General features: G+C 37.7%; 1 protein-coding gene across 3 annotated transcripts in view; it reads left to right on the forward strand.

Moving 5' to 3' along the window:
* Positions 1-12,435, forward strand: part of IFTAP (intraflagellar transport associated protein) — a 38,953-nt gene extending 26,518 nt beyond the window's left edge. For 2 of the 3 annotated variants that reach the window (XM_050974663.1, XM_050974662.1), the window contains 2 exons: positions 5,160-5,290; positions 11,786-12,435. In XM_050974663.1, coding sequence (XP_050830620.1) covers positions 5,160-5,290; positions 11,786-11,947 — 293 coding nt within the window. In that variant the 3' untranslated portion in view covers positions 11,948-12,435. The remainder of the gene's footprint in view (positions 1-5,159; positions 5,291-11,785) is intronic. The other variant, XM_050974664.1, reaches the window with a different exon arrangement.
* The last annotated feature ends 1,063 nt before the right edge of the window (positions 12,436-13,498 follow it).

The raw sequence follows: 13,498 nt of genomic DNA on the forward strand, positions 1-13,498 counted from the left end.
TTTTCCCTTTGCAGGGCATTGTTCTATGTTTCTGTCTTAAATTCTGGCATTATCTATTAAAAAGCCCCTGGAGGTTACTGGTGGAAGCACAAACCCATATTTCACTTGTGTTATAAGGAAAAGAGAAATGCTTATAGCCAGTTCATTAAAGTGTTGTTAGGTATCTGTAGTTCCAAACAGGCCACAAATTGGTTGATGAGAATTAAGCCCAATGCTAAAATACCAAGCAGAACAGTGAGGAAAAAGAGCTCTGCTTAAACTTAGTGCATTCAGTACTGTGTACAATTCAGACCTTGCCTCTCTCCATCTTTTGGGTCATTTCTGTGTACTTGTTTGTGTCCAAGAGTAAATGTTAATCACATGCATACGGAAAACCCTCTGTGAAGATTGACACTGTATCAGCAACACTCACTGACAACCTTAGGCTTTTAGATTGTATTTTATAACATTGAAACACTGCCTAGCCAGAAATTAATTGTTCCCTCTAAATGCTGCAGGGAAAGTGAACAACATCCAAATTTATACCTGGGAAACCCTGGTCTTTGAAGATAGCTGTTGAGTCAGGCTAAAGAATTTCTCCTTGACTCCTAAGTGCAGAAAATAGCACTTATGGTTTGATAGTTGTCTTACACGTCAAAATCCACTCAATAGCTTCATAGTGAGAGGGAAAATCTTAGTCCTGTAGAAACCATAGCAACAAAATGTAATTCAAAATACAAAATCATGTCACTTCTATTGCTTGTAATGTTAAAGTAATCTAGAATAATATCACTAGTGAATACCTTAATGAAAGATTAATTCTGTAGAATTCCAGTTAGTTTATAAATGAGGTAAATTGTGACACAAATTAGACATTCTGTTGTTGACCTTTCTAAATGCTGCCACCTTATGTCAGAACAAATGATTGATTTAAGGCTTCATATTGTCAAAACAAGCTTAAAAATATCATAGCTTATTTTACCCTGTAAAAAATACCATACCTTGCTAGAAATTGCAAAAAGCCTTTATCTCTCCTTGTTATTAGCAACAGTTCAATATCTCTGTGCTTCATTTAGCTTTAAAGGGCAGATCAGTTAGCTGGGTTAGCAACTGTACATGAATACAGTAAATATTTACACTTAAGGGCAACTGGCTTAAAGCTGACAGTATGAGAGAGAAGCATGATAGAAAATAGATATTAAACCATCCCATCTAACCTGTGCTGTTTGGCAGATGTCCTGGAAGAGTCATTCTAGTGAAGTTTTTTGAGGTGTGTTTTGTTTGTTTTTTTGTTTTTTTTTTTTTTTTTTTTTTTTTTTTTTTTTTTTTTTTTTTTTTTTTTTTGTTTTTTTACCAATTTACCTGGCAAAGTTCAATGTCTATTAAGGTGTGAATGAATGTGACTGCTTCTTGGGAGTAGGAAAAGCAGCCCACACATTTGGCCAGTATGCAAGTTCATTGTGTCTGCTTTTGTTTGACAGCACTGGGCTGAAAGCTTGAAACAGTGCTTTGCATTGAGGGACTTTGGCACCATAAACCATGATTGGCAAAGTGCAATTGCTGCCCTAAACCACAGCCTTAATGCACTGTGCAGAGACAGCATGGGCATGGTGTACTGGAATCACTCTTTCTCCCTGAATTTAATCTCTAACTGTAAGGAGCTTAGGCAACAATAGAGATGATCAGGTTTTCTCCAGGGATGGATGGATGCTGCCTAGTGCCTATGTTTGGCAACAGGACTTTCCAGGACTGCTTACAAATTTATTGCTTCAGGGCTTGGAGGATATCTTGGTAATAATAGGTAATATTTGAATAAAGTAGCAAATATGTAACAGAACATCTGGAGATCTTGAGTGTGCTGTTGTTTAAATACAAGAGAAAATTAAAACAGGACTAATTAAATGTGTGGGTGAGGCTTCATAGGCAAGGATATAATTGTCTCATCCTAATCCAGCTTGGAGCACTGAAGTGCTGCAAACTTGTCTTTTCAAGGTCCCAGTTGTCTGTAACCCTGCAGAGGCTGAGGAGAACCTGATTGACTCAGTTACTTTCAAGCTGAGGCCAAGCATAACTATTGATTATTTCAATAATTTTTTGGCAAATTATATCGGCATCTGTTATTTTTCATAATCTCTGCCTCTCCATTTATATTTTGAGCCTATCCTTACATCCAGAAAAATCATGTTGAGAAAGAGGATTCAGTTAAATGAGGTGGCTTTTTTGAAGTATGGGGCTCCCCCCCAGCTGGTGAATCTCTTTCTTGTTTTTCTTCTCCAGTCTCTGCAATCCATTTAACACTGCCTTGAGATGATTTCACACTAGGCAGCTCTTTGGGACTAACAGCCTGAAGCATGAGAATTAGAGGAGACTGCAAAATTTAGCTTTTAAGCTTTTTTTGTTATCACTCTCTTCTCAACTCCCCGTCAACAGCATTTTTGTGAAATGTAGTGTCTGAAAGTGGTAAAACCTGTGTCAGGGTATATATAGCTGTCAGTGTATATATAGCTGGGCATCATTTGGCTACAGTAAAGTTATAGACAAAACTTTGAACTTCCTCCCTCTTGAAAGTTAAAAGCAGACTTGTGCCAGTAGATTATTTTTTCTATACTCACAATTGATGTCTATGGTACACAATAAGCAAAAAACTCCAACTCAGCAGTGTTGACAGATTAAATAATCATTTTCTGGGATGTGACAGGGAGAGTATTATTGTTCACTTTCCAAATATGCTGTTAATAAAGTATGTTGGACTTCAGTAAAATTGTCAGCCATATCATCCAGGGAGTTGATTCTTCATGGTATGAGAGGAGCATTTCAAAATGTCTTCTCAGTTTTTTTGGTATCACTGCATGTTCAGTTATCTCTATATATGGTGCCGTTGGCAGTATCCAAGGCTTTCCTGTTGCTAATTAATCACCTCCACAGAGAACATAATTAGCAGCTTAATTAGGATCATCATCCAGTAGTGCTGTAGCAGCAGTTTAAACAAGCTGTGAGGTACTGGCTAGAACTTACAATGGCCTGGAGTTCCTTTGGGTGCTCCCACTGAGAAGGACGACTGTCAATACTCTCTAATTTTTTCTCTCTGAAGGGGTTTCTTTATTAAACATTATCAGGGAAAGCAGCATTTACCAATTAGACTTTTGTGTGCTGTCACACAGCCAGGATAGAGAGAGACAAAGCTCATTTCTGGCCTGTCTACTGGCAAACAAAGGTTGATTACATTCTTACAGGGTGATTGAAGGGAATTTGAAACATTGTTTGCATTACTAACAAGCCTTAAAAAGTGGAATTGACATTCTGAGTATGACAAGCATTTCTTGCTAAAAGCAAAAATAAATTTCCTTCTGTTGTCCTAATTCTTAAGAGTTATCTTTCTGAGCCGTTGCCAGGCTGTTGCATAACAGTGCTTCCTCCTCATCTTCTCTCTACAGATTGCTCTGTTGAGGGGGAGAAGCTCTTAGTGCAGAAATAATCAGTGTTTATATCAGTAGGTGATACAAACCTTCTAGTGTCCAGACTTCCCTTACTTTAGTAAGGTATAGAGCTGGGTTACCAGTTTGAAAAAATAGTAGAAGATGCCATTGTCTTTAAATGAGCATTCACATCTTCCTTCTGTCTTACACTTTTGACCCAAATGATGAAAAAAGCAGCTGCAGAGCATGTGTAGACATAGCCTAGATACCTGTGGATTGTGCTGTCCTTTTCAGAAAGATGCTATGCTGAGAGCTAGGACTGAAAGCACTTACATGGCTGGAGATGAACATAAGCAACCAAGAGAATAGGGATGAAAACAAACCCACTTATCATGAAACAAGAGACAAAAATCCAGAAATTAAATACCCAAGGGAATTAATTCCACTCTTTTAAAAAGAGATTCTACTTTGCAATTCGAAGCCCTGCTGGCTTTTAAATAGTACACTATTCCCAGAAGAAAACTAAATGAAAAATTTGATCATAGAATTTTTATGGAGACCTACCTAGGAAATCTTTATTTCCAAATGCAGGTTGACAGGGGAATGAGAGGTCTGTAACTCTACTACTGTGGTAAAATTGTGCAGGTAGAGATAAGTAGACACTTCATCCATTTCAGCCTGGATCTCTGTACTCTCTTGTTGCTTCCATTAAGTAACATTTAAGCAGAGCTTTGAAAATTGATTCTGAGATTACAAGATAAATGTAAATGTAGTATAAAACTGTAAAGAAACTTGTGTATCAGCTGAAAAAAATAGTAGGTAGATTTACATAATCCTTTGACTAAATTGCAAGACATATGGTCCCCTTAAGTTCTTTCATAAAAACATTACTGAGACACCGTGGACACATCTGTGCTGTGGCAGAGCTGAGATTGATTCATGTTAGAAGATATTTCTGAACCTAAGGCATAGCCTTCTGATCTGTCACAGAATGCAAATCCGCTGGTCCTGGTATGAATGTTTTGCTGAAGTTTGTAAAAGAAAAGTGATTGAGAAAAGCTGTTCATTTGTGAACTGTGGAAGAAATCCTGCCTGTAACCTTTTTATGGAAAGGTTACATCTCACTCCATCCCAGATAGGGGGAAGTCCTCTCAAGTAACTCTTTTTGGAAAGCTCAGGGAGAAACAAACATCTGTGAAATACCCTTAGACAAGAGAGTCATCTGGCACTGCAGTGGGGAATATTAGTAGTTCTACCAGGTATTTTTACTTGAAGTTCTGTGAGAGTCATAATAAGATGCTTTATAATGATTCTTTATGCCCAATGTAGAAGTGGTGAAGCTCTAGCTAAAGAGAAATGAATGACCCTGCTCAGCTCATCAGTGGCAGACAAGGTGTTTTATAACTTCTACTGCAGATGTCTCTGCTGAGGACCTTCCATCTTTGTTCTGAAAGAAAGGAATGTAATACCAGGTGCTCTCTGAGTTTAAGAGCATCTGCATCCAGATTTTAATTCAGCCCCCTTAAGAAAGAAGAGCTACCCATCTGTTTCCAGACAAGTTTAATTTTTCCTTAGTTCAGTATTGCTACCTAGATTTTAGCTCAGGACTGCATGGCTCTGTTTTAATGATAGCTTATGCAACAATAACTACATCACACTCTGACTAACAAGCTACTGCCCATGTCTGAGCACTACAGGATTTTAGCAGGATTTTGCTGATTTATGCATAGAATGGAAGGTTCATGTTGACTCTTTTTTATTCAGCAGGGTCATTAGTTCTTCCAGGAGAGGTGGAAGAGACAGTGACTTGCTGTACACCCTTCTCTGATAAGCCTATTCAGCCAAATTTCAGAGCCTGGTCAGTTCCCCAGCCATCAGACAACAAAGCCCAAGAGGTATGAAGTCAGATGTATTCATTCAGACTTTGGGGTATTTTTATTTTTCCTTTTGACTTCTACTGTTATTTCCACAAAAACAGAGGGATATAGATGTAGTGTGTGAAACTGCTGTGAGTTAAAAAGTCATATTATTAATTTTTAAGTGAATAATGAATTCTTAAATATGTTAAGAATTGAAATAAACAATCTATTTTATCTTGCACACTGCTACTATATAATCTTACATTTTCAAAATGTGCACTTCAATACTTCAAGTGGTATGTGGGCTTTTTAATATTTAATTTGTGTAACTCGCAGAATATTCAAGTAAGCCTTTGCCCTTTAAGCCTTTTAGATCCCCTTGCTTATGTAGAATGATGGACCATTTAATTTTCCAGTGATCTCACGATCTTATGGCATACTCATTGGCTTAATATAGGAGCCATTTTTTGCAGCAGGGAGGTAGGGAATGATCCCTTTAACATGACACTTAAGAAAAGAGATTTTAGAATATATTGTGGTCATTATTAAGATCTGGTTCCTTGGAAATGAGTGGTAGCAAGATGCTGCTGAGAAACTGCATTGTCAGGGTCTGGTGGGGAGAGGTTTGCTTTATGGCCTCCGAGCCTTTTAATCAGGCACAGTCAGTGCAAACTTTAATTTAGAATTGCTGTCTTCCTTCAGTAGTTCAGTTCTTCTCAAACTGCAACAGAAGGTGTGGATTGCTCACAGGCTTATTTTAAGTCATTAAGCTTCCTATCCAAATAGTCAGCGTGAGCATTAACTTTGGGGGTGTTTCTATTGCAGAGAATTCCTCACTGCTCTTTTCCCCTGCCTGATCATTGCAATAGAAGCTGAAGTTAGCTTCCAGCTAAAGTGGGCCAGTTTTGATAGTTTCATATGCTTATTGATGTTCCCGTGAGGCTTAAATCAAGTTTATAAATGACGCGTGACCAATGACGGCTTGGTGTTATAGCACTGCATATGGTGCCTCCTTTCCTGGGCTCGGTTGTGTTTAGTTCCTTGCAATAAACTCTTTACTATAAGGAACAAGTCTGCTTTGGGAAAAAGTAGATGTTCTAAAATGACCTTTCAAGCTTTAATACCTACTATTCTTTGAATAAAAATACCCGCTCTTTTCCCTAAGGATTGACATAATTCAAGGTTTTGCCTTTAGATATATCCATTGGACACAAAATAACACCCAAAAAACTAGAATGAGGCTTTATACTTTCTCATTTCATAACTTCTGTCGAGAAGAAGGAGGGTTGTAGCAGCCTGCAGTGTTCATAAAGGACTGCATATGATTCTTTAAACTATAGTTCATGAAAAATAGATAAAGATCCGACTGCATGCAAAATTCATTTCCATTTGAGGGAAATTTGGGTTATGAAAGAAACTGAGTATTATTACATTGGCCATGAGTCGCTGCATTTTTCAAGAAGAAAGACAATTTCCACAACCATTTGGTTGGTGCCAGGCTACTTAAATCGAAGGCAGCCTTTCCCCTAAATTATAAACATATTTTTGCCTTCATTTAGATAATATAACTGTGGCCTGATTTTTAGAACTGTCAAGACTGAACAGGTCCATTTTAGAGTCCCTCAGTGCTTTAAATTGTCATTGCCTTGAAAATTAAGTCTTGCATTGCTTATGGCAGGACTAGTTTAGAAAGAGAAAAAGATTTTCCCTCAAGACATCTCTGCTTTAAAATGAGACTGTTCTCTGTCCATCAAAACAAATCTGTTAGGGAAGGGCAACATAATGTGGCTGCCTAATTGGTTTTCTTAGAGAATGGAAGGCCATTCTGTATGAAAAATAGAAGGATGAGAAATGTCTATGCTATGGAAAAACTTGTGAGGCACTTTAGGGTAAATTGTGTATCTCTTAACATATTGCTAGGGAAAGTTTAAAAAAAGAAGCTCTGCTAAGACCCAGTTTATATCTTGGATAATTGTTAAAGAACAACTTGTCTCCCTGAAAATGTTTTTCTGTCAAAAGGTGTTAGGAAGTGGCTTAGTGAATGACACAGCAAATTATTTGTATTGTCCACCAGTGTTGCTTCATCTTTCTTTCCTCCCTTTAGACATAAATGTATTTCAGGATTTCAATATTGACAGTGGAGCATACATGACCTCCCACAGGCCACTGCAAATTGAACCAGCATTCATTCTGTCTTTGAAGTACATTATCACAGAACATTTCCCTCCCCTACCCAGAAATTTATTTTCACCTTTATTTCTATTCAGTGTATTTTTTCATATAATACATCATAGTATTTTTATGTCTTAATTCCTGCTTCCTTGTGTCTTTATTTGTTCTTATTTCCTTCTCTGCGTACACATGGGTGCAGTTGCATAGTCTTCATCCACTTGCTACAATCATGCATTCAAAGTGCCATTCATCTCACCTAACTTCTGCTTTAAATATAGTTTTAGTCCTCCAGTTACAAGAGGCAGAAATAAGCAACTCCAGAAAGTGATTAATCCCATTTGCTGTAGGAATTTGTTGTAAAATGTAATATATCTACACCCACAAGCTTGGGCTGGACTGTTTTTGGCTAATTGACTACCTTAGTCTAGAAACCTATTTTTTGCAAGGCTGGGATTAGGAAAGAAGAAATCTGCCCTTCTATTCTCCTTTATTTGTCTGTAGTTTGAGCATTCAAAAAAGTACTTAGCTTGTCTGTCATTTTATCTTAATCTGTGGGATGACAGCACTTATCCCCTAAAATACGACTTCCACTGAGTTCCTTTGGTTAAAGTTTTACTGCTCGGCCTCAGCTGAGGTTTGTTATTGCTATGTGCTATGCATAAATGCAGCAGGAACACCAAAGAACTTAAAGACAGGATTGACTAAGTCAAAGAAGATGGAAGAGTTATACCTTCTCAGAGGCCAGTAAAGACACAGAGATTGAATGACTTGTCCAGAATGATGAAGCAGAAATGGAAAATTGGCCAAGATTTATTGACTTCTAGTCCAGTGCCCCAAGCTTTTTTTTCTCCCAGGTACTCCAGGATATACTAAGCTTGTATGAGATCATAGCATATATGCCTTCCCCCCACCTCTTTTTTTTATTTATTTATTGTTAGTGAACTAGTAAGTCTTCCCTGGAGCATGCAGTGAAATCACTGGTGAGTGTATGTGCAAGCTTTACATAATTTGAACAAGCGAATCATAGAGGGCCATAATTACACAGAAATGCAAGTTTTAGAAGGACAGAGCCAAACTGTTCAGCTAAGTTTAACTCCCCACAGATAATGAAAGAACTGAGTTGCCAATTATTAATAGACTTCTGAAACTGTCAACTTCAAGGTATTTTATTTACAATATTACTTGGTAAAACAACCTCTAGCAAAATATTTCAGTTGTTAATATGAATATTACATTCTTTCCTTCCTTTAATTTGGACATGCAGGAACTGTAAATGAAAGTGATTTTTTTCTTCAGAGAGTAAATCACAGAAGCAATCTTAAGCAAACTGGCAGTTTTCTAATAGAGCAGGATTCTATTCCCAGAGAGCTCTCAAAAAGATTTCAATTAGATGTTGAATTAGACACCTGAAATTCACATATTTCTCTCAGTTCCTTAGGCAAAAATAACAAGATAATAACTTGATCTGCTCAGAGAATTCAGTGTTCTATCGTAAAATGTCTTCCTTTTGACATAGAACAAAATTGCAATTTGCAGTTTATAAATTCTAGATTGCTTGTCTTCATGGAAGTTTGAAGTCGATGGCTTCTTGGAAGAAGAGAAAAAGGAATCCCTAATGCTTTGAGTATTCATTTGAGAGATGAAGCACACTGATAAATATGCAGTGTGAATAAACTTTTCAAATGTGCAATGAGTGGGTAACAGAGAAATCGTTAACAGAGTGAAGTGGGGTATGTTCTATTTTGGCATCTTATTTCAGTTAGCTCTGTGGGGTCGAGTTTTGTAAACAAAAGTTTTTCCACAATTGTGCTGTGTCTGCATAAAATGTTCCTGGAATGACATGAATGCCAAGACAAGGTCAGAGTGGATGTGTGTATACTTTCTGTAACTCTATTGGCAGAGGAAAATAGATTTGCTTTTGTAAAATCCCTGTAAAGGCTTAGTGTAGTTTGAACTCTTCTTAGCTCAGTTGCCTTAGATGTGTGTCATGGTTTAACCCTGGGCAGACACCAAGCCCCACAGCCACTCACTTGCTGTCTACCAGCAGCACTGGGAGAGAATCCCACGGGTAAACTGGAAAACTCGTGGGTTGAGATAGAGACAGTTTAATAGGGAAAGTAAAAGCTTCACACACAAGCAAAGAAAACCAAGGAGTTAATTCCTTGCTTCCCAGAGGCAGGTGTTCAGCAACCTCCAGGAGAGCAGGGCCCCACCACTCGTGACAGGCACTTGGGAAGACAAAGGACATCATTCCAAACTCCCTTTTTCTCCTTCTTCCTCCCACTTTATGCACTGATGATTCCACACACATGTGGTGTGGAATATCCCTTTGGTCAGCTGGGGTCACCTGTGCCAGCTGTGTCTCCTGCCCTGCATCCCCAGCTCCCTGACCACCCTGGCTGTACAAGAAGCAGAAAAGGCCCTGGCTCTGTGTGAGCCCTGCTCAGCAATAACAAAACATCTCTGTGTTATCAGCCCTGTGCTCAGCACAAATCCAAACACAACCTTATGCCAGGCACTGTGAAGGAAATTAACTCTACTCCAGACAAAAACAGCACATGTTGTAAAAAATCTTGTTGCAACCAAAATAACTGAAAAATATTCTTGCCCTGCATTGTATTTTAGAAGAGTGCTTTGGATTTCTGCAAATGGAAGACAGGTAGTAGAACCCTGGTTGCTGCTACCATTTGTTACACAGTTGCTGTTATTCTTACTGACAGGGAATTCTACAAGGCTCTGCCTGTGGAAAAGATGGAAATGAACATAAATATGCTGAGGAGGTCGAGGAGTTGGCTTTATCTCTAATGGGAATGAGAGTTTGTGTGCAGACTTTATCTCCTGTTAACATCTTTCATGTGGGCTATTTATTAAAGTTAATGATGGTTTACCTGAAGTAGTCTATGAACACAAGAAAGATAATATTTGTGTGCAGAATGAATAGTTTTTTCTAGACCACCTCTATCTAGAAAGTTTTTCCCATTTATTAATCCGCATGATCTACTCATCTGCATCCAGGATTATTTAGCAGCTCCAGCCTGTAAGACAGATCCTTAGGAGACTGAGCAATATAGATGATTAATAGAATTACATAACCCCAGAAAAACTATTGCCTGATTATTCATAAAAATTACAGTTTTTTAATAAAGGATGTAGATGCTTTGCAGATGCTCTCTGCCATGTCTATCAAGTACTTGGCCACCAGAGAGGAATCCAGCTACCAATTCTCTTGACTTACTAGATGGCATGAACTGTGTGAGTGCTTCTTCTTACCAAAATGTCACATCAAATTGTGCAGGATAGTGCCTTCTAAACTGAGCAGTGATCATAGGATGCTGAGTGTTCTTCCTGCTTTTCAGCAAGTACATGTATTCTTAATTTCATATACATCAGTAGTCATGGGATTAATTGAGGACTTGTCAACAGCTTGAAAAAATAACCATGTGTTTAACCATTTTGCTGATTTGGTGCTGAAGTACTTAAATCTTTGAAACACATTTCTAGACAATTTATATTAGCTTCTCAAGGGATAGGGAGCATTCCTACATAGTTTTAATATTGAAGATGTGTCTCCTGTGTTGCCCTGGAATTCATTTTATGTAACTGCTTAGCATAAACCTTTCTTGTTGTGGCCCCCTGCAGTTTCTTATCAGCATGGAGCCTGCCACAGTTATTTGTTTTCATTGTTTTATTTTATAGGCAGAGTGTTTATTCTAAGATATATCAACCAGAAGCAATGCAGAAATGCAATACAGTATGCCAACAAAGCACATATTGGCAAATGCAGTAAGATTCTTATGTTCGTCATGCAAGAAATACAAACTAGCCAATTCCATGTCTCTGAGATGGTGGAAAAAATTATTGGAGTCTGAAAATCGATTATGTGTCATTTTGCTCATTGCAGGCCTTTCCTTCAGGGAAAAGCATGTTACATTAGTATCAGATGCATGTATGCTGCAGCTTTATGTAATACTAACCCAAATTTTGACAATATGGAATTTGTCTTTGAAATGTAACATAGCTGCATATAACATGTCCATAAACCCACAGCCTTGCTGCTACAAGCAGCAGGAATATAATAGATGTGTGCAAGGGAGGTTTTTAGATTCCTTGCCTTGAGCAAAATTAGTTAATGATATTCATTCAGATACAGTACAGTACAAATGGAGCACATTAAATGGCCTAAATTAGGTCAAATTGAATAATTGAATTTATTCTTTTACTTAAAAAGAGCTTAATCAGCTGAGAGTGTTAGAGTCAGAAAAAATAGTTTAATTAAATAATAATTAGAAGTTTATATTTTGAGCTTCCTTATTATCACTTGCAGCAATATTATTTATGTATCTGTTTTCCTCATTACAGCTACTGGGCGATGATGTTCAACCATTCTCACTTGATGAAGAATTTGATTATGACAATGTGGCACTGACCCCTAAGTTCTCTGAAGCTGAGCTGAAGGCCATTATGGAGTTGTCTGAAGAGAAAATGGGTACAGATGTCAGATCAGCACAAGCTGAAGACTGAGTCAAAGGTGTTCTGTGCAGGGCTGTTGGAATGACCTTTTTATGGCATGAATGCAGCTCCTCGTTGTACCCTTATTTAGTGTTCTTATCTGAGTGGCCAGTAAATGGCATCCCTGAGATTTGTCATTTATTCTGTCAAGGTGCCTTGGATCCTGTACTGGCTCAGGGTAGGTGTGCTGGAGTCACTTCTCCATAGGAGCAAAACAAGCTGGTGGATTTCAGAATAGCTGAAATAGCCATCATGGCTACTCTCGCTTATATCCGATACTGATTTGGTTCCTGAGTAGTACACAGCTGGTCCTAAAGCTGACTTTTACCTTGTTCTTTTAGTAATGCAGTCAAGAGCTTTTTAACAGCTGACAAATCAGTCTATGAACTCTCTAAATGTATAGAGATATATGAGTGAATAAATCTGGGAATATGTTTTTTTTCTCTGTCTTTTGAGTTACTTCAGTTCTGCAAAAAATAAATATTCCTGTTTCCGACAAACTTTTTGTGTTGATCAAAACTGACGTGGTACAACTCCTAAAATTAAAACAGTAACTGCTCAAACTACCCCCCCACCCCATCTTCCACACAGAGGAGAAAATAGCTATTTCATCCATTAAAGGACTTAGCATTGAAAGGCTGTCAGATTTTAGATTTTTTCACAGGAGATGATTACAAATAATAGCTTATAGCTTACACTCTGCATCACTGAAAAACAGCAAGCTGGAGTTGAGTAAAGGTCAGCCATATGGGTGGGAGAGGAGCATGTGCACCTCTGACACAAGGCAGTATGTACTCCTCTGAAGAGTTCAGAATCCTTTGTTTTCAGTAACTGTAGAAGCTTTGCCTTTGAGGCTTGATTTAACATCACAATGCTGTATTGAATTTTTGGTCATTTTCTGGTATAACTGCATTCACTAAAGTTTGCTGACCAACATTTTGTCCTTGACCTCTCTCTATTATTTCTGAAGTGGGTGATTAGCATGATAAATATGGGAAGAGTGCCTGAGCAGACTGACAGGGCACCAAAACATAGGTTTGAGTAAAGGCTGTGGATGAATTTTCTGTGGCTGGTTGGCTGCTTCATTGTCAGTAATTTATAAAAGCAAAGAAAGGTCTTCTGATGTTTCAAAGGAGATTTTCTGCATTAGTGATCTTGTAAACCATAATCATGCTCCACTGAAATCTGAGTAGCATTGGTTTTGAGGAATGGTATTTACCTTGATTAGGGGATATAATTTAAGAATGAGATTCCAAAAAAAAAAAAAAAAAAAAAAAACCCCAAAAAAAAAAAAACAAAAAACCCACCAGAAAAGAAAGAGCTCTCAGAGAAGATACTTAAGGAGACTGATACAAAATTACAGGTAGGTCATATAGAAAAACTGATTTGTATAGGACCTTGCTGGTAGAAGGCAATGAGAATTTTTTTTAATACCCACACTCAAAAAAATGCCTGTGCTGTAGTTAAAATGTTTTTTAAAATGTAATTGGCTGTGTAGCAGATTCTGCTGGGTTTTCTGAAACTTTTTTTAAATGTGAATTTATTTTAATTCAATAAAGGTTT

The sequence above is a fragment of the Serinus canaria genome, chromosome 5 (genome assembly GCF_022539315.1).
Source record: "Serinus canaria isolate serCan28SL12 chromosome 5, serCan2020, whole genome shotgun sequence".
Taxonomy (NCBI): domain Eukaryota; kingdom Metazoa; phylum Chordata; class Aves; order Passeriformes; family Fringillidae; genus Serinus; species Serinus canaria.